The sequence below is a fragment of the Melospiza melodia genome, chromosome 15 (genome assembly GCF_035770615.1).
Source record: "Melospiza melodia melodia isolate bMelMel2 chromosome 15, bMelMel2.pri, whole genome shotgun sequence".
Lineage (NCBI taxonomy): Eukaryota > Metazoa > Chordata > Aves > Passeriformes > Passerellidae > Melospiza > Melospiza melodia.
The window spans coordinates 7378923-7398613 of record NC_086208.1 but is presented as its reverse complement, the minus strand read 5'-3'; the positions used below and the strand labels follow the sequence as shown (position 1 = coordinate 7398613).

The following is a 19691-nucleotide window of genomic DNA, read 5'->3' as shown; positions in this document are numbered from 1 at the left end:
GCTCCGTAGTTTTTTCATTAACGGTTATGCAGAAATAAGTGGGACTCCAAGCATTATTCCCAAGTTCAGGAATGAGAGCAATGCAGATGGAGACTACAGGTCCATACCCAGAGTAGCTGTGTGAAGTGAAAATCGGTAATTATAAACTTACTCACTGAATTCTTTGTATTCTAAAAGAGAGTTCCAGCACAATTATGGCAGCTCTGGACTTCCATGAAATAGGAGATTTTTATTATTTTTTAATTAGAAAGGAAATATTTAGGTATTTTAATAATTTTAATAGCTATGCAAGCTGTACTCTTTTTGTTAAATAAAACCTCGTCTTTAAAAGGTAACTACTTGCAGCTCTCTGAACAAAGGAACTGTAATGTTATTAAACCTTTTCCCAGTTTTCCAGACGCACAGCTCTGGCTGTTATTGAAAGAACAAGCCCACAGGCTCTTCCTTTAATGAGCTGCGTTGGATTGTATATCCATAATTTATTAATGTAATTGCTTTATTATTACATTTGTATGGCTGAAAGGAAGCTGTCTCTAATGGCCATAGAATTTCATGTAGTATCTTTATAAAAGATGCATTATTAGTTGGTGAGAAAAATGCATGTTGTACTACTTCAGGCTTTGTGTTAAAAGTACTGCTTTATTAGTTATTACATTTCACATCTAATTATTTAAAAAATTTACATGATAATTAGGTATGTTTATGTCAGATTAGAATGGCTGTGTTTTAGAATTTGAAGTGTATAGGTAATACGAATTTAATTGTCAATTTGTTGCACAATCAATGAGTTCTTCTGCTGTGATTTACTTTAAGTATATCTGAAATACCAAATGGGAATGACTTAGATATATTTTTACTCTTCTAAATCTAAAATGGTATGGTATACAACTAGACTAGATAAAGCTTTTAGATCCAGTTTTAAGTTTTTGCATTTAGTAGAGAGGTGTCATAAAAATGGTTCTCCAGTTCTCCTTAACTTGGTGCCTATTTGATGACTTCAAATATTTTTGTTGTGTATTTATATTAACAATATAAAATACATATACAATATAAATTGCATATACCTTCATATACTGAACAGAATCTGAAGAAGAATTCAGCAGGTCTTTTTTGGTGACACATGCAGAAGCAGGTATTTCAAATATAGTGTGTGTGTGTGTACTTAGTCCACTTTTTAATGTTGAAGTACTTGGACGATGTCACTGCTTTTGTCACTGACAGTGATCTAACCCTGCAGATGCCAGGATATGAAAATTATCCCTCAGTAAGGCAGAATGAAGGAATTTGTCCTCCTTTGTATACCCATATGTTAGCTTACCTTTATGCAGAATATGTTGGGTTTAATTATGTTGAGAAATACAGTCTCTGCTTCCCACTTCTGTGTAAATCTGTGCACTAACCTAGACAATTTTGACAGGTGCCAGTCAGTGGTCGAGGAGTGGAGGACAAGCCCCCTCATCTCCCAGCTATGAAAACTCTCTACACTCCTTGGTAAGAATTGGTGAAAGCAACATAGTACTTTTTACTTAGGAGTTGAAGGCTTGGTTTTGTATAAATCCTGCATATCATTAAAGGAAACAGTAGGATAGCATTACAAATGAATTCTTTGCTAACAAATGGCCTGTTCAGTTGAACAATATAAGACGTGCAGGGTGTGTCTTTCACCATCTGTTCCTTGGGCATCAGGCTTCTGTGCTGAGGACAGCTGGTGCTAAAGCGCTGTTATGAGATTCTGGTACCTTTTCACAAATCCATAGCTAATTCTTATCTAAAGTTCAGTCTGGAGAAAGATAAAGACTTCATGCCTCCGCATTTACTTGTGCTTCCCCCTCTCTCCCTCAAATGGCTGTCTCCAGGGCTTGTTTGCATTACACTGTTATTAAAGTATTAATACATTTTATTTGTAATTATTATTTGTTGTCGGGAATGTTCATTTATTAATTAAACATTTTACAGAAAAACACACAGGCAGTGATCTAGAGCATTGTAAATTTTTTTCTTTTGAGGATTCAGCAGAGGATTTCACTTACTGACTTCCTTCTTACATTTCCGATACAATTTTGGGAAGGAAACAGGGAAAATTTGAGGGAAGGTTTTGATTAGTTGCTTAATATTTCTAGTTTCCACAGATATAATTTCTATTTTTTTCTGTCTAACAAGAATAAATTATAAGTTAAATCAGATTTCTTTTCTTCAGTATTTTTGCAATTAAATATAATGGTTATGTACATCTTAGAATCCTAACATAACTGCAGTGTTAAATATTAGCCTTTTCTTATCTTAATATAATCAAATCTCTGTTGCATTAACTTGACTAACAATTTATTGCTGACATGCACATCAGCTGTTTCCTCACCTCTTTTTTGGATTAATCTTAACCTGTGCTTTGCTTCCTGTTCTGTCTTGACTTTGCCAGAAAAATCGAGTTGAACAGCAACTTCACGAGCATTTGCAAGATGCAATGTCCTTCTTAAAGGATGTCTGTGAGGTACTATTTCACTTTAGATGGTGCCTTTTTGTGTTTCAATTAACGCTTCCTTCGGATTCCCCATTAAAAACTTAAATTAGTGTAGTGTGTGACCCATCTTTTGACTCCAACATCCTGCTATTTCAGTTTCTAGAGCTGCAATGTCAGAATTGGTTTTGCTTTGGGTTTTTTTTTTTTGTATCCCTTTTAATAAAAGAAAGTAATTAAAAGAAAGTAATTTTAAGACAGACTTCGACAGTAACACAACTCGCTTTTATCTCTGAAATACCTAATCTGTTTAAAGGTCCATTTTAAAAAATAGTAACTTGAAGTTTCGTCCAGTTTTTTTTGTAATGCAGATTCTCAAAAAACCACTGCCTCTCTTAATTGTTTCCAGCATGGTGAGGCTGATTTTACGATCATTCTTTCTTGTCCTGCATTAGCTTATTTTGTAGCAATTCCTTTTTTTCTTTTCATGCAATATAATAGCAGCTGAGTAACATTAACCTTATAATAAGCTTCACTTTCAAAGCTGCCACCTATTTGTGGAATGAATGCTATCTTGAACAAAATCTCCAGATAATATTTTCTTTTTCCTGTTTGTTTGTAGTGCTGGTAGGTGCTCTCAAAATCTTTTGATACTATTTTGATACCACATTTCATCTTCTATCTTTAATACCTCCGAGCTAGACTCTGTTGTGGTGGGAGAGCCTGGGGATTTATTCAGTAATGGCTGTTGCTGTCCCTCTTGCAGCAGTCCCGGATGGAGGATCGCTTGGACAGACTGGATGATGCCATCCACGTGCTGCGGAACCACGCCGTGGGGCCTTCCACGAGCCTGTCAGCCGCCCATGGAGACATCCACAGTTTGTTGGGACCATCCCACAATGGGCCAATTGGAAGCCTGAACTCAAACTATGGAGCATCCAGCCTTGTAACAGCCAGCAGACAAGCATCCATGGTAATGATGTTATGAAATATGTGTATGTTTATGCAAAGCAACTCCAGCTAATGCATTGAAACTATTGTAGAGCCTGCTGGGGCAGAGCTGGGCTGGAAGACTAATATTTATCAGGAAGAAACCACTTGAGATTCTTGTGGAGGGAAAGATGGCAGACAGCTTGCACCTGCTATGGGTTTCCAATTAGAGTGTTGGAGTGGGGGTAGGCAGAAATGAGGGGGAGGAAAAAGATGGGAAAACTTAGACTTTGGCCTGGTCAGTGGCCCATAAAATCCTGCTGTGACCATATGCAGAAAGCTGAAACTTTCTGCTGAGAGCGTTTCAGCTTATACATGCATTTTTTCCAGATGTGTAATAATTGGCAGAACCATTTTCTCCTTGAAATGGTGAATAGGGAGATTGAATGGGAAAAGCAGTCGAGAAGGACTGAATTTCAAGTGTTCTGGTCTGGAAAAGCTGTTTATTGTAAATTGGAACTAGTCTTCAATAGCAGATGCTGGCAGAGGACTGGGAGGAAGCTGTTGGAATGTGGAACCATAGTGTGCGCAGGCTCAAAATTTAAACTTTTTTTCTAAACGAAAAGGAGTTTGAGCACAGCTGTAGTGTAAGTAACAATGAAAAGGAAACTACTTTCAGATTAATCCCCAAGAAGGGTGAAATAATTCAATCCATCTCTTTTTGTTTCTTTAAAAATGTGAACTGTTCCGAAAAAATGTAGTTGAGCTTTTTATAGATCAGAAATATGCTAAAAGCATTACACAGTAAACAAATCTATTTGTAGCATTGCTCACTTCCCTTTTTCTTCCTTTTCATTCCACCCTTCTCAAAAATGCTTAAAGGAAAAAGAGCTTTTAAAAACATGCTTGTTTTAGTGGTGCCATGTGTTTGCATGTTTACAGCGTAATTTTAAAGACCAGTTACATGCTGTGAAATTTTCTGTTATAAAACAGATTCACAGCTGGGTACTGTGTGATCAAGGCAAAATTTCACCTATCATCAAAATAATTAGGTACCCCAATTGCTGAAGGGTTTGTATTCTATAAAACAGAATTAGTTCCAGGCTCTCCCATTCGCACGTCACACATCCATTTATATTAATTTCAGGACCACTGCAGTAAACATCAAAAAGAACTGCTTGCTTTCTATAAGCTGCGTGGGTTTGGGGGCTTTGGGGAGGGGGTACTTTCCAATTGCACATCCAACTTCAGCTTTCTATACAAGTTCACAGTTACTTTTAGTAATGAAAGAAGTGATGCATAACTGCTTTTGAATTTTTTCATAGTACCTACAGAGATTTAATATTTAAAGAATGTTGTTAAAGTTCTACCGTGTTCTAGGGTAGACTGAAATTTAGTCCTACAAAAGAAAACTTTTTTCCCCTCTGCTCTTGATGTGGTGTAAAGTGAGTGACTGAAACTGCAGTGACAATTTTTTTCTGTGACTTGAGGAACCTTCTGATACTGCTAAGCCAGGCATAGTCAAATAAATCCAGAGAGTGCCAAAATGTACCTAAAAATATCAGTTTCTCTTTTAAATCAGTTACGATAAATATTTTATCAATTCAATTTTTATTAAAATAGGAGACAGTGGAAAATGACTCTCCAAAATGGACAGAAGTTCCTTGATCTTCTCTAGTTTAATGTAGTAGTGTAACTTAAATGTAATACGGACCTAATTCATCATCTAATTATTTGACTGACAGAAGCTTGTCTGTTAGAAATAAATTTAAATTAAGAAATCAAAAAAACCAATTTGCCTGTACATTTCATCCTCACTTGGTGGAACAAGCTTGCAGATCAGTTTGGCTTGTAAAATGAGTCAGCTAAAGAATGTCTTGGATTAACCTTAATTTTGTTACATCAGAATAATTGGCTCCAATAGAAGGCATCCAGTTGTGGTCTTGCCCAGTCCCCAAAGAGCACCCTTTGACATCACTGGCAATTGCAGGAGCTCAGCCTGGCTGAGGATGGAGTCCTGAAATAGGTGCAGGGCAGGGGCTGCCACATCTGGCTGTGCTGCAGACTGAGGGCGTTATTGGTGATGACTGCATTGCAGTAATGCCCCCCAGGTACCAGGGGTAATTCTTCTTCAATAACCAGTTCAGTTCAAACTCTTATTTACTATAGTGTTCTTTTTAAATAGTAAGTAGGAGAGCAGAGCATTTGACACACGACCTGAACTGTAAGATCCAGCCTTCATTCCAGATTTAAATACTGCTTTACTTGAGATGACATCCAGTAAATTTTAAGAAAATAATGAGTATTGGGCTAACAGAGTGAGAAATGTCAACATTGATAACGGTGATTACCTATTTTTGAAGTTTTGTTTGACATAGGGTCAAGAAATGTTCATTGGAATTCAGCACTAAATGAAACTTCCTTGTTGAAGGAGGGTGGGATCTTTGCACAAAACATTTTTGCTCTTTAAAAAAAAGTAGAAAAAAAAATAAATTTAATTTCCCTTGAAGATGATGATCTTGGCAGAAGGAGCTAGGAAATGAGTAATTTAACTCCTTTTTATGTAATTAGTGTAACCAGGCATGGTTTTATTTTAACATTTGCTTAATTTTTGAGCCAGATTTATTTTACAACTCTAGTTGACTTCATTTCCTGCTTGCTCTGAATGGTCTTGTTTTCTTTTTAGCTGGGCTGGCCATTAGACTTATTCAAATAGGTTTTTAATATCTCAAACTCATCAAATATTTGCTAACTGGCCTTTGAAGTTGATTTGTATTTTATTTCATGTATTATTGAAAAGTTAAGAAGTAATACTTTTTGTTCTTATTCAAGCTGCTTTTTATTTGTCATTGTAATACAATGGAAAAAGAACAGCCTGAACTGATTAAATAAATAAAAGGCCTGGAAACTCAGTTAAGGATGAAACTCAATCTCTAAGTCAGAGGGTTTTTTCAGGTATAACAGGAATCTAAGAAAATTGGTGATCTCCCTCTTTGTGCTCAGTGCCTGCTCCAGCAGAAGCATGAAAGGCCATTTAAGCAGCTTTGCCAGCACCAACCTCTGCTCTTGCTCAGGCCCTTCCAGAGTTGCTGTTTCCCTGTGGAGATTGTGCTGCCACTCAACAGCTCTGTGCTGTCTGAAGTGTAAAATTCTTGATTACGAAGCCCTTTTCTTTGCCTTAATTATGCACACCTTGACTAAAATGGTTCTAATGACCATAGCCAAACTGACCAGCTAGTAGGGCTTGAAAAGTTCAAAGACTCAGACCAAGAGTGGTATTTTTGTTTTCCAGTTCTCAAAAGCTTTCCGTGCTAAGTGCTCAGAATGAATAATCAGACTAAAGTGTGAGATGCAGAACCAATATTAACAGGACAGAGATGTCCTTTCCCCACGTGTCACTCTCGGTTCTCTTACATGCAGTTGTGTGTCATCACTGCCCATGATTTGTCTAGTTTTTATTTAGTTGCCTAAAATACTTAACTGGTTTTCTGGTTTCAGATCCCAAATGTTACCACTTAAATCAACTGAAATATGTTCTGCCCTCAGGTTTGGAGTTTTTTAAGTTTGCAAGTGTCAGTGGGGCTGCAGATTGTCCTGTGTGCAAGTCTTGAAATGCATACAGTTGACCTGGTAAATTACAACAATGTACAGTGTTGTGACAGTACTATTGTTTTACTCAACCTGGGGTTACTGAGGGCTAAGTTTTTTGTGATGGCACTGGATACCAGACCTCTGTTGGGTTGGCATTGTGTGGAGGAAGCAGGCAAAGGGCAGTGATGGGAATGCGATTGTACCGAGCGGGTGCTGCACAAGAGATCCCTGATCACTGCTCACAGCCCATCCCGAGTGCAGTGCCTGTCCTGGTCACTGCTCACAGCCCATCCCGAGTGCTGTTTGCCCTGATCACTGCTCACAGCCCATCCCGAGTGCTGTTTGCCCTGGTCACTGCTCACAGCCCATCCCGAGTGCTGTTTGCCCTGATCACTGCTCACAGCCCATCCCGAGTGCTGTTTGCCCTGGTCACTGCTCACAGCAGATCCCCAGTGCTGTTTGCCCTGGTCACTGCTCACAGCCCATCCCGAGTGCTGTTTGCCCTGATCACTGCTCACAGCCCATCCCGAGTGCAGTGCCTGTCCTGGTCACTGCTCACAGCAGATCCCTAGCACGGTGTTTGTCCTGGTTACTGCTCACAGCCCATCCCAAGCTCGGTGCCCGCGCCGGTCGCTCCTCACCGCTGTGTTCTCCCGCACTCTGTATGTGTGCTCTGCTTGCCTGCGGTGTGGCAGAGCCCGGCCTTCCGTTTGTCTCCCATTTTGTGTGCCTGGGAAGCTTGGAGCTTTGCTAGGGAGGAGAGGGAGGAGGCGGTGGAAACAAGGCTGGATTAGCGGCGGAGAGAATGAATTCGCTCCGAGTTGGTTTGCTCTGGGGATGAGCTGCCGCGGGTCCCGCGGGCCGGTGCCCGCACAGCCCGCGCTGCCGGCCGGGCCGGGGCAGCTGTATGGAAATGGGGAGCGCTCGGGAGCCGCCGCAGCGCCGCGATCCCCGCACCGGGGCACCGCGGGACCGCCGGCAGCTCCTGCCCCCGGAGCCGGCCCTTGGCGCTAGGAAAGCGCCTGACTGGGAATCGCTTACAAATAATAGCGATAAAACACGTCGAGAGCTCGTTTGTTCTGAGCGCCGCGGAGCTGATGGCCCCGGACGCCTTTCAGAAGACTTAAAGGAAGCCCGAGTTGTGCTCCATTGAAATGCAGATGGGAGAGCCCTTTCTCTATGCAGTGCGAGTCCAAGGAAAGGAAAGCAAACCAAATTTTCCAGCTCGGCGTTTAAGATACTTGAATCTTGGGTAGCTTGAAGTAGCCACCGATCAGTTGTAACTGTAGCAAACAGAGCTTTTGGCCTCCGTCTGGGATGCGGTGACTTTCAGCAAGGCATGTTGTTTGGGTTTTTTTTGTTTGCCAGATTGGATTTTCTGGTATATCATAGATCACAGATAAAAATCACTGTTATGGTCAGTTTGGTAACATTCTAGCTCTTAAAATTTCTGTGTAAATCCCGTTAATCTAAATTGTATGCTTTTAATTTGTACATCTTGGTTTCAAAGCTTTGGAACATGGTCTTGAATTCAGGTTTTATTTCTCATCTAGTCTCTGCCTTTATCAGAACTGATTTGCTAATCTCTTGCCTTTAGATTAGCTCTAGATTTGAAAGTTGCCAGGGTTCTGACAGCTGCTGTGTTTGTACACAGCTTTAATAAATTTCTGCCTTTTTTAAGAAGTAGATTTTGGAACAAACCTGGCCCTGAAACAATTAATAGTCTGTAGCTTGAATAAAAGCACCCTCAAGTGTTAGGACTAAGCATGACCAGAAGAAGAAAATAAAACACACAACCTGCAAGGCAGAATTAGGAAAATACTCAGTTTTGAAAAATTCAGTGTGAGAGTGAGCTTCATTTCATGTTCCAGTTGTAAAGAGTGTGGTCTCTGAGGCTGAAAGACCCAGGGCAGCTCCTTCCTCCCAGCGAGTTCATGACTCCTGCAGGAGCTTGCAGGGCCGACTGTACCAGAGTAGAACTTCTCCCAAACAAAGCCTATTACACGCAGAGGAAGATAAAATATACTTGAAATAGCAACAGATATTGCACAGTATATAAGAGGAGATTTTCTGCAGAACAATGGATACAAATAGCAGCCCGGAATGACCTGATATTAGTTGTGGGTTGTTGGGGAGGGGGGGTTCCCCCTTTCTTTTTTTGTTCCTGTGCGTTAGCTTACAGGAACAAGTGTATATTAAACAAAGGATAAACTTGCATAAGGGTATTTATCTCTCTCTGGGTAAAACCCATACTAAGACATGAAAGGTAAAAGCTGCATTAATTACTCAAGAGGGATTCAAAGCTCAGCAGTTTACTAGGATTGAAGGATTTATTGAAAAACAGTGGTTCTCATGTGTAACTCCAGGCAATAAACCTATTTAATTAAAGGCTTAATCTTCCAGTTGACATGTTTGCTACTGTTCTAATAAAAAGCTTCATCTGTAGCCAGTTTTTGTAACTATACAAATAATAGTAGAATCCCTCGTCTTTGTTCATTTTTAACTGTTTAATTGTATTATGTTGGTTATATTATAGGTGTTTAAGAACTTTTGTGCCTTTAGAAATCAAAAGCTTTAAATGGAAATTATTTAAATACAGGCAGTGTATCCTTACCCCTTTTTTCTCTACCAAATATTTTTTTAATAGAAGTTGATGACAGTATTCTGTATTGAGCAGCAGTTTTTTAACAAGTTGCCTCTTCAGGTTAGGTATGCACACTCAAAGCTGTCTCACATAAGTATCATTGATTCAAGTTTATGCAAAATTAGGATTTTTGAAGACTCTTCATCTCAATGCTTGCTGCTCAGAAATTAAATCATGATATATTAGGAATAGATGAAAAAATAGGTGGTAAGAATAGTTAGATACCTAGATTATTTTATTCCAAACAGGATTGGTCACTGCTTGAGACACAGCCCAGTCCAGTAAGTCTAATCAAGTGTTTCAGTATAACAACATCTACCAACTAAATCTTTCCTTTATTCAGCAAGAATCTAAAGTTGGGTCTCTAATCCAGCAAATACTTCCAGTGTTTCAAATACTTCCAGTGTTTTAAACTTCTGTTTTTGGACTATTTCTTTGAATCACATCTTTAATGTGAAATCTTTGCTTTGCCTTGCTTTAGGTTGGGACTCACCGGGAAGAAGGTGTCAGCCTCAACAGCAACCATTCAGTTCTTCCCAGTACAGTGTCTGCTCAGAGCACAGAACTAAATCATAAAACACAAGACAGCTACAGAGGTAACTTTCCAGGCTTAAATGCTGGACAGAGTCTGCAGTGGTTCAGAGCCAGTGAGGCTGTAGATCTTGGTAAAATGTCATCAGTGCAAGGGATAGGGGCATAGATAATGTTGAAAAATAAAAATGAATAACAGGTCTGATATACCACCACTGTTAGGGACTCCTGCAACAATTTTGAGGGCATCCCTCAACTATCCCAATATAATTTCAAGAGAAGGCTACATTACAGCCATGTTCCTGCAGCCTAAGGGGCCGTGATGCCCTTGCAGAGCTGCAGCCATTTCCCAGTTTGCCAGGAGAGCTGTGGAGTGGGCTGAGAGCAGAGTTCAGCACAGCCAAGGGAAGGAGGTCATTCCACACCCGTGTTTACAGTTCCTTCCATTTTTAGCTGAAGAAGTAAACTGCAGAAAACAGAAGTCAGCTCCTTTTATTGGCATGCTAGCACCATTTAGGGAGTGTTGCACATTCAGCCTAAACCCAAGCCTCGATGTCAGTGCAGCTTTGCCCTTCAGTTTGCAGCCCAGACATCAGGTGCAGATTTCCTTACTTCACTCAATGTCCTTTTGTCTCAAACAGTGTTTTCCTTAGACTAAGCTGTTACCAATCAAGCTGCTCTGTGAGCTGTGATTGCTTTATAACCCATGACACATGTCCAAGTGCAGCAGTGTTAGCAGGATTTCTTGTTTCTGTTAGTTCTTCCTGTTGTCTCGGCCCTGGCCCCTCAGTGCCATTCTCTGCTGAGGTCCTGGGCACAGTTTCAGTGCTGTGACTCTCTCTCTGCTCTCTGCTTGCTTGCAGCACTGTCAGGTGGCTTACAGAGCCAGTCTGTGGCTATAGGTCCAACAGAAATCAAGTCTGAACATAAGGAGAAGGATGAAAACATCCATGAACCTCCCTCATCAGATGACATGAAATCAGATGATGAATCCTCCCAGAAGGATATCAAGGTCTCCTCCAGAGGCAGAACAAGGTGTGTTGCTGACATAACGTGGGGAATCTGTGCTTTGATAATGCTCAGTAGCACGTTGTCCTTACATTTGGTAAATTTATTGCAAGGCTTTTGTGTTACTGCACTGCATACACCAGTGGGCAGCTGAAAGGGAGAAAAAATATATAGTATCTGTATATATTTAAATACAAGGTAGAGGATGTGCTGGGAAAATCATCTCTCAAGTGTGCATTCCCTTACGCTAGTGCCATGCCTAATGTCTGCCTGTACATGTAAGCAGCAAAAGATTGAGGGCTCTGCCCAGCACAGAGGATGGGACAATGTCAGAAATTCCTGATACTTTGGACCTGGGCCAGGGCTGCCCTTCCAGATGTGAGTCTGTGGCGGTGGAGAGCTCCAGCTCCTGACCTGGAGCCTGAGGTGAAACACTGTGGCTAAATATCCTCTTGAAACACTTTGTCCCTTCCCAAGCCACAGACGCAGAACTGGAGCTGATACTGGGGAAATGCTTCAGGATCTGCCTGACAGACCTGATACAAGCATTGAAATTTGAGGTAACAGTAAACAATCAGAATTTTGCTACCACAGGCAGCCTAATCTGTATTAAGACATGTTCAATGGCATTTAGTGTGTTAGTTTTAGTAGAACAGAGGTTTTGCACAGTTTTAGACTAAATTGGATGAACCTGTATTAAAAGAGGTTTGCAACTTGATATCATTTGAGGCAGTTCAGGAATTCTAAATATAACTGTTTAGCTCTACAGAGTAGTAGAAGCAAAAATAGTTCTAGAATTTGCCAGTGTGGTCTTTACCTAAAGTAAAACTCCTAAATCAGCGCATGAAATGAAAATTCCTTGAGTGTGTTTTTATATAAACTGATGCATTGGAAAATAGCAAAAACTTCATTGGAAATTATTTTATTCATTATCTGTTTGGAGTCAGCAGCAGGATGAAGCACCAGTGTTATTTCAATAGCCCGTTACGTTTCCTTTGTTGCAGCAGTACTAACGAGGACGAGGATTTGAACCCCGAGCAGAAGATCGAGCGGGAGAAGGAGCGGAGGATGGCCAACAACGCCCGGGAGCGCCTGCGCGTGCGCGACATCAACGAGGCCTTCAAGGAGCTGGGCCGCATGTGCCAGCTGCACCTGAAGAGCGAGAAGCCGCAGACCAAGCTGCTGATCCTGCACCAGGCCGTGGCTGTGATCCTCAGCCTGGAGCAGCAAGTCAGAGGTCAGTGCCTGTGGGCTGGGCCAGCCCTGTGGCAGCAGTGTGGGGCTCCTGGAACCTGCTCAGCCAAATGCATGAGCTGCTGAAAGGGGGTTTGCTGTTCTGTAATGATGCTGAAGTTCTTTAGAAAAAGCAAAGAGGGAACAGAGCGAGTATAAGGTTTATAATTGGACCTTTCATTTTCCTGTTCAAGTAGTCTTCACTTAAGTTTTCAAGGTAAATTCTTTTATTCAAATAGTGATGCATCTTGCTTTAAATTGTAACAAGCACTTGTTTTGTAGTAGCAACAATAAGAGATCTGTTTTAGGCTGAACTCTGCATAATTGAAATATTAAAATGCAGTGTGTTTATTTGTGTTTTCATAAGATTTTGCATTAAACATGTACTGGGGAGGGAGGAAGCTTGTACTCTAATTGAATCAGAGCTGGGTTTGCATGAATCTTCTTTCTCTGGTTCCTTCAAATTTTTCCAAGGCAGAAACAATAGACTTGCTGTAGGTGCAGAAGGAAAGCTACTTCTTGCCATTCGTTCTCGTAAGGAGAGGTGGTTCTAGGGATTACGTTTGGTTCTTCAACTCTTCTGTTCTCGTGAGTTGGTGAAGCCACAGTTGACTTTAAATCTCCATGTTTATTTTTGCCTAAGACATGTTGAAGTTCTGGGGCACCTTGCTCTAACTTTTGGTCAGCCCTGAGTCAGACTGGATGGTGCCTGGGAGTCCCTTCCAACAGAAATAGTCTCGTTCTGTGGAGGTGGCACTTCCCAATGAGTCTGCTCGTGTTTTGCTGTTTGGGACTCATTAGCAGCCATCTTCCTTGGTGTCTCACTGATGGAAGTGTGTCAAGTGAAAAGTCTGAGATGTGGAATGTCAGTGGTTGTATTGTTCAGTGCACTACATCTTTGTATAACTGATGCCACCAAGTGATAGCATGTTCTCATTTTGCAAACCTCATTTTTACTTCCTTTTTGTCATTTGTTGCTTGCATTTTGCACAGAAGATCCAAGCAAAACTTAGAAGTTTATTGAAAGAGGCTAAATAACTAACTTAACACAAACTTAGGTACTTCATGCCGTAAGGATGAGATGCTGTGTTTTCAGGCACTTTTACTGATCCAGTTGTCAGTAAAGGAACACACTGTCTCCAGCCAGAGCTCTTTCAAGGCATGGAGCAACTGCAGATGAGACAGCAGCTGGGGCCGTTGTAAAACCCAGTTTAGCATCTCTGAGAGTTAGAACTCAGGCACTGTTTTGGTCTGAAAATGGTTGCCCTGGTCTAGAAGATAAGGTTGAGCATTATGAAGTCAGAGCATTATGAAGTCACATTAATCAGGCATGGGTTTTGGTGTTTAAAAAAGCATCTCCCTGCTCTCACACATTCTGGAGTTCACAGGAAGCTCCATGTTAACAAAATCATTCTGCCTCGGTCAGAGGACTTCCAGCCCTGGTGTCAGTGGTAGAAAACTTTAGTGCTACAGCTCAGCTGGCCCCAGTGTGCAGGCAGTGTAAATGAGAACTTCCCTTCCTCCGTTCCCGAGCTCCCGGAGAGAGGCCCTGGCTCCCGTTTGCCTTCCCGTCCCCCTCTGCACCTGTTCCTGTGGGTGACTGACCAGAGCTTTGTGTGACACCCACAGGAGCTTGCACAGTGCTTTGTGTAATTGCATAAACAATTTCCTCTCTCTGCTGGTAAAGAAGCTTCTCATTTTGTGATTGGTGCTATTCAAAATGAACCATTTCAGATTTAAGCTTTCAGTGGAGGCCAGGGGTTTTTATCTCCATTTCCTAAATCACTGTAAATTAACTTCCTTTCAAAGTTTCCACATAATTAAATCTTTAAAACTTCAAGGCAAGCCACATTTAGACAAAGAAAACTGTGATTAAGGAAAGTTAGCAGTTTGGGGTTTTTTTCCGGTAGACTCTTTAGGGAGTGCTCATCCTTAAGGAAATGCAGTAGGAGGCTGCTGATAATGACTTTGGTGACAGCAGAACTATCAAGTCCATCCAAAATAGTCTCTGTCAGATGAGCTAAAATGCACAGGGGTCACTAAACTGCAGTTACTAGAGGGGTGCCTGTGCAGTGCAAGAAAAGGGCTTGTGCTGTCTGTTCAGTTTTGGCAGACTTCTTGCAGTTATAATTGTATCTGCCATCTCCAACTGCAAAACAGAATGTACTGACAGCTAGAAAATACCTTAAAATGTTGATTAAATTCCACAGTGGAATATATTACATGTTTTTTGTGTGTCTTTTGGACCCCTGTGATTGACATCTTCTGTATTTGATTCATGAAAAGCCATTTTGAAGAACAGAAACAGCTGACTTTTAGAAACTGTCATTATTTGGAAATGAGATCCAAATCTACATCTATTGAAGCTAAGTGGGAAAGTGGAAACACACTGATGAAAATACCTTGATAGCTGGCCCACAGCTGGTTATTATAAAGCATTGGCTTTAATGTGAGAGGAAATAGGGTTTGGAAAAAAAATAATGCTCCTGCCTTATGTGACTGTCATCACAGTCTTTTGATTGAACCAAGATGGGCACAAGGTGATTGAGGCTGATGAGAAGTGTCCATTCAGGGTGTGCTGCCTCCCCTGCCCTAACAGCTGGCTCATACTGGGGAGGAAGAGGCAGCAACATTACTAAAACTGGTGTGATGTCAGCAAGGTTGGTAAGAATTCAGCCTACCAACAAAATGGATGCATTCCATTTTATTATATTGCAAACTGCAGACAATTTTCATTTAGCACTTAAGTGTCTTATGCTGATAAAGGAGATGCTTTTTAAAAGTTTCTGAAGGCGTATGTAGGCTGCTGAAAAGGTTTGGGCTTGGCTTTTTGTCTCTTTGGGTTTTTCAAATACCAGTTTAGGAGCTGTCTGGCAGGACTTTGAGTAGTGATTGTCTGCAGCTTTGGACACCTGTGGGTGAGCAGGGGGTGTCAGCAGCTGAAGGGGGAAGCTGCAGAGCTATTTTTGCTCCAGGGCTCTTGTATCGATACTGCCCGTGGTGTCAGTGGATGGGAGATTAAGAACTCTGATTCTTCTGTTACAGAACGAAACCTAAACCCTAAAGCAGCCTGCCTTAAGAGAAGGGAAGAAGAAAAAGTTTCTGCCGTATCGGCAGAGCCACCAACAGCACACCCAGGAAGCCACCCTGGCCTGAGTGAAACTACCAACCCTATGGGTCATATGTGAACACCAGCCAGGTACGTGGGGACACCTCTGCTGCTTTGTGGGGGACACCTGCAGATGGGGGTTCACTTCCTGAGCTGCCAGCAGCACCGAACTCGTCTGTGCTTTCACATCTCTCAGCAGAAGCAGAAGGCTGCAGATTTGTTTGGGTTTATAATAAAACCCCAAGAAATTGTCGTCAGTCTCTATTTTCTTGCCTTGTTGCCAATGGCTACATCTCTTGGCTCAGGTGGCCTTCTTGGCATGACATCAGAGGAACAGTGAACAGCTTGCTAGATAAGCCAAGCTTATTAGAGATGAATTATACATCTTTAAATGGTCTGAATATCACATTAGTTGATTTAAAAATCCACATATTGTTTCCCAGTGCTGATACAGTCTCAGGGACTGCTCATCCCAGAGAGATTGGCTCTCTGGCTTAAGGCCAGTCATTCTGACTCCTCTCATTTGCCCAACAGAGACTGGCAACTGTCTCAAGTCACAATCTGTATTGGTAAAGATAGTTAAAATTTGAAAGTAGTGTTTGCAGCTTTGCAGAGTAGCCCAGTATGTAAGATCTCATTGAAACACACTCATGGGGTGGCCCCACAGGAATATCAGTCTTTGGGGTTTATTCTTATTGTTGGTTGGTTTTCTAAATAGTTGGGAAACCTTGATTTTAAAAGGGGAAAAAAAAGAGTATTCCAGTAGACCTGTTGTCACTTCCAAAAAAAAAAAAAAACGGGGTTCGGTGTCCTTGTTTTAATCCAGAACTTTACTGAATTTTATGGTTTGGGAGGTTTCTTGTTGTGTATATTCTAATTCTTAATGCTTTGAATTTCTCTAATTTGTTCTATTTCATACCAGAGTAATTGGCTACTTTGGAATTGTCAGATAATTTTTAATTAACAGCCAACCTAATCTGTTCTTTCAATATAAATATAAAGAACCACTTTCAAAAGTTTGGTGTCTTTGCTTTTTTAATAGCAGTAACTTTGTGGGTTGACTGAAGTGCAACATTGACAGAAAGGGCTGTACAGGAACGTGGCAATTTACCTTCAGGAGGAAGTGAACTTGGCACTGCTTCATTTGGAGAGCAAAGTCAGACACAAACTGAAGGTCTGAGATGTGCAGACTGTTCTTTCTCCCTTATGCAGAGAGGCCCAACAGAAGATTCTTTAATCTCTTCAATATATCACGTTCAAGATGGATATCTCTGGAACAGGGGATTTCAGGGGCTCTCAGTGTGATCTTCTTTTGCACCTAAATGACTGAAAATGCCACCCAATCCAGTTCAAATTAGGTCTCTAGTGTTGATACTAAGCTTTTTAATTATTCTTTTCCTAATAACCTCTTTCTTCTCCTAAACTTCTTTCTAGAATTCCAGAATTATTGGTAGGATACACAGAAGGTGACCTTTCTTCACAAGGACACAGACAACTAACATTATATGAAGACACAAACCTGACAGGAGAAAACACTTGAAGCAAGAAACCCAAATGCAATCTTATGATCAAAGCTACTGGTCAACACCTGCATCAGGAGTGAAGATACAAGATCTTCAGACAGAATTTCAGCCCATGAGATACTCTGAACATATCATTCTGTTGCAAGCAGTGTGTCGCTTCTGCACAATCAGAGACTGTTGTGATCTCTCCACTCATTGTGGAAGTTGCCTTGTGCCTAAACTGAATTGACAAATGCATTGTAACTACAAATTTTATTTATTGTTATGGAACTGTAAAGGTCTACATATAAAGGGAAAAGTTAACATGTTAAAAGCTGATAAAATTTCAGCTGAATGCCAGCATTTACTAAAGCTGTTCACATTCAGAGAACAAAGCAGTGACAACCGTCGACCCGTAGCATTCCCAGCATACCTATTAGTGTCTTAAAAAAGGAAGGGAAAAGTCTTTTGTTGTCCTTTCCTCTCCTTTTGCCATATGACTAGTGTTTTCCATGCAATAGGAAACTATTCCTTGGTATAGCTTTTTTTATGTTATTTTTGATCTCTGGTAATCTGAACAGTTATGGTCACAGTTCCCCTTCGATACTGAGCTCTGTGCCTCAAGCCACGCAGAGGCCTCGTGAAGGCTGCAGGCTGGAGCAATACTGTGACCATAACGTTTCTTGGATTTAAAAAGTGATTTTTATTTTCCCTCAGACTTTCCTCAAACGTTTTTTTTTTCTAATTATAAACAAAACCTTTTTAGGCTTCTAGGCTTCATAGTAAAGCTTGTAACGTGAAGTGTAAATTGGGTGGGGAGAATCTACTTTGTTAGAGTTGCTTTGTTTTCCGAGCAGTAAGTACTACATATAGTACATGTAAAGTGTTAGCTGTATGTAAGCACAAAATGCATTAAAATACAAAGGAGATTTTTTTCAGGCTGTAACTTTGGTGAATAGTAAAATCCTGAATTCACCGTGGCAGGTAGTGTGATGATATAACCACCAGCCAGGTGGGCTTATTACGTAATGGAATCTTAAGAGCAATGGTCACCAGTTTTTCCTTCCTGTTAACTATCATGTCATGTTGTATGGCTTGTCAGTGGAGAAAAATAGTGTGAATCAAATGCAAATACCCCCGTCCCAAGCCATATTAGCATTAAACCTTTAAATGTTTCTCCACCAGAATAGTGTCCATAAGTATTCCTCTGTCACAGATGTGTTGAAATGGTTAAAATCCCTTTGAACTTCCATGGAAACTGTCTTCCACTGCAATGACCATGGGAGGAAATCTCCTAAGCCAAGGTTGTCTGAGCTATTGTTTATATAGTGCATCTTTCATCACTGGCAATTGGTTCACACACAAAACAGGAACAAAACTATAATTTTTATGAAGTCGTTTAATTTGAAAGAACAAAAGATGGATTGATAAAATAAACTAATGAATTTAAGCTCATGTTCTGGGTGGTTCCTAACAAAACAGTTTGTGGAATTAGTGGACTCATTTCTATTACTTTAATTTGCATATATCATCAGATAACACCTGATTATATCTGTGGCCTTGTTCTTCATTTCAGTGTTTATCAGCTAAACAGAATTTGTTGCTTATGACGTGTGAAAGTGATCACGTGCCACTGCCTGGCCTTTTTCCTTCTAAGCTTGTTGTCTTTTTGGCTATATTAGACTTTGCAGTATGCCCAGAAGCTTTCCTTCATAAAATAGAAAGAAAAAAACATTTGGCTTATTTTTCACTGTAGCTAGTCTTTTATACAATAATCTTGTAAGAAAATTTCTTGAATTCTAAATATTACTCTTTCTAGATTTTTGAAATCAAAAAAAGTTTTCAGTAAAAAGTTTCTTACTTTATTTTACTATATTAGGTAGTAAAAATGTAGGGTTATTTACCATAACCTGTTCATTAATATCAGAAATTTACAATAGCATTGTAAGACCATAGTAGGGTTCTAGCATACCGTGTAGTACCTATGGAGTATTGTAAGAGCTAATTGTCCGAGATGAATTGCTTCTCATCTTGTTCTCCAGTTTCCATTGTTGGTTTATTGCAGATTTGTACCCTGTGTCAAATTTCAAGGTATTGCTGATAAACCTTTCAACCAGCAGCAAGAAGTTCAAAAAATTTCTGTCAATGTAACAGAAAACACTATGTATATAACATTTATGTAGCAATAAATGTGCCATCTTTTTTTAACATGGTAAATCAGTGAGTTTTTTAAATTTCTCTCTCCTCGTAGGCAATGTGGTGCTTGAAAAACAGTGGCAGAACTCTCTTCTGCCTTTATCAGAACAAAGCCTGACACATCCCAAGGAGCAGAGCACGTCACAGGCACAAGGTGCTCCTGTGAAGCCAGGCCAGAAGTGCCCAGTGCCTGAGGAGCAGCAGTGCCTGAGCTGTGGGTGCTGCTGCAGAGCAGGGAGGGGATTGCACAGACAGACAGACAGACACCAAACCAGGAGCAGCTGATCCACAGGCACAGCCTCTTGTCCAGCTCACTCCTGTCTCTTCCTGTCCTGAAGAGAGTTTGCCTGGATCTGAGTCCCTTTGTGCAGGGAAGTTCAGTGCCAAGTTCATTCTGACCTGACTGATGGAGCTGTGGAGGTTTTGTGGCACTGTGGGGAAGGTCTGCACTTCAGGCACATCAAAGATGCAGCTCCTGTGTCTGTGTGCAGT

At 40.8% G+C, this 19691-nt stretch overlaps 1 protein-coding gene across 16 annotated transcripts in view; it reads left to right on the top strand.

Annotated features, from left to right (window-relative positions):
* Positions 1–19211, top strand: part of TCF12 (transcription factor 12) — a 162505-nt gene extending 143294 nt beyond the window's left edge. For 9 of the 16 annotated variants that reach the window (XM_063169608.1, XM_063169611.1, XM_063169605.1 and 6 more), the window contains 8 exons: positions 1418–1491; positions 2417–2488; positions 3222–3428; positions 10102–10216; positions 11015–11186; positions 12164–12396; positions 15438–15591; positions 16936–19211. In XM_063169608.1, coding sequence (XP_063025678.1) covers positions 1418–1491; positions 2417–2488; positions 3222–3428; positions 10102–10216; positions 11015–11186; positions 12164–12396; positions 15438–15580 — 1016 coding nt within the window. In that variant the 3' untranslated portion in view covers positions 15581–15591; positions 16936–19211. The remainder of the gene's footprint in view (positions 1–1417; positions 1492–2416; positions 2489–3221; positions 3429–10101; positions 10217–11014; positions 11187–12163; positions 12397–15437; positions 15592–16935) is intronic. The other 7 variants (XM_063169613.1, XM_063169622.1, XM_063169612.1 and 4 more) reach the window with 5 other exon arrangements.
* Positions 19212–19691: the final 480 nt, after the last annotated feature.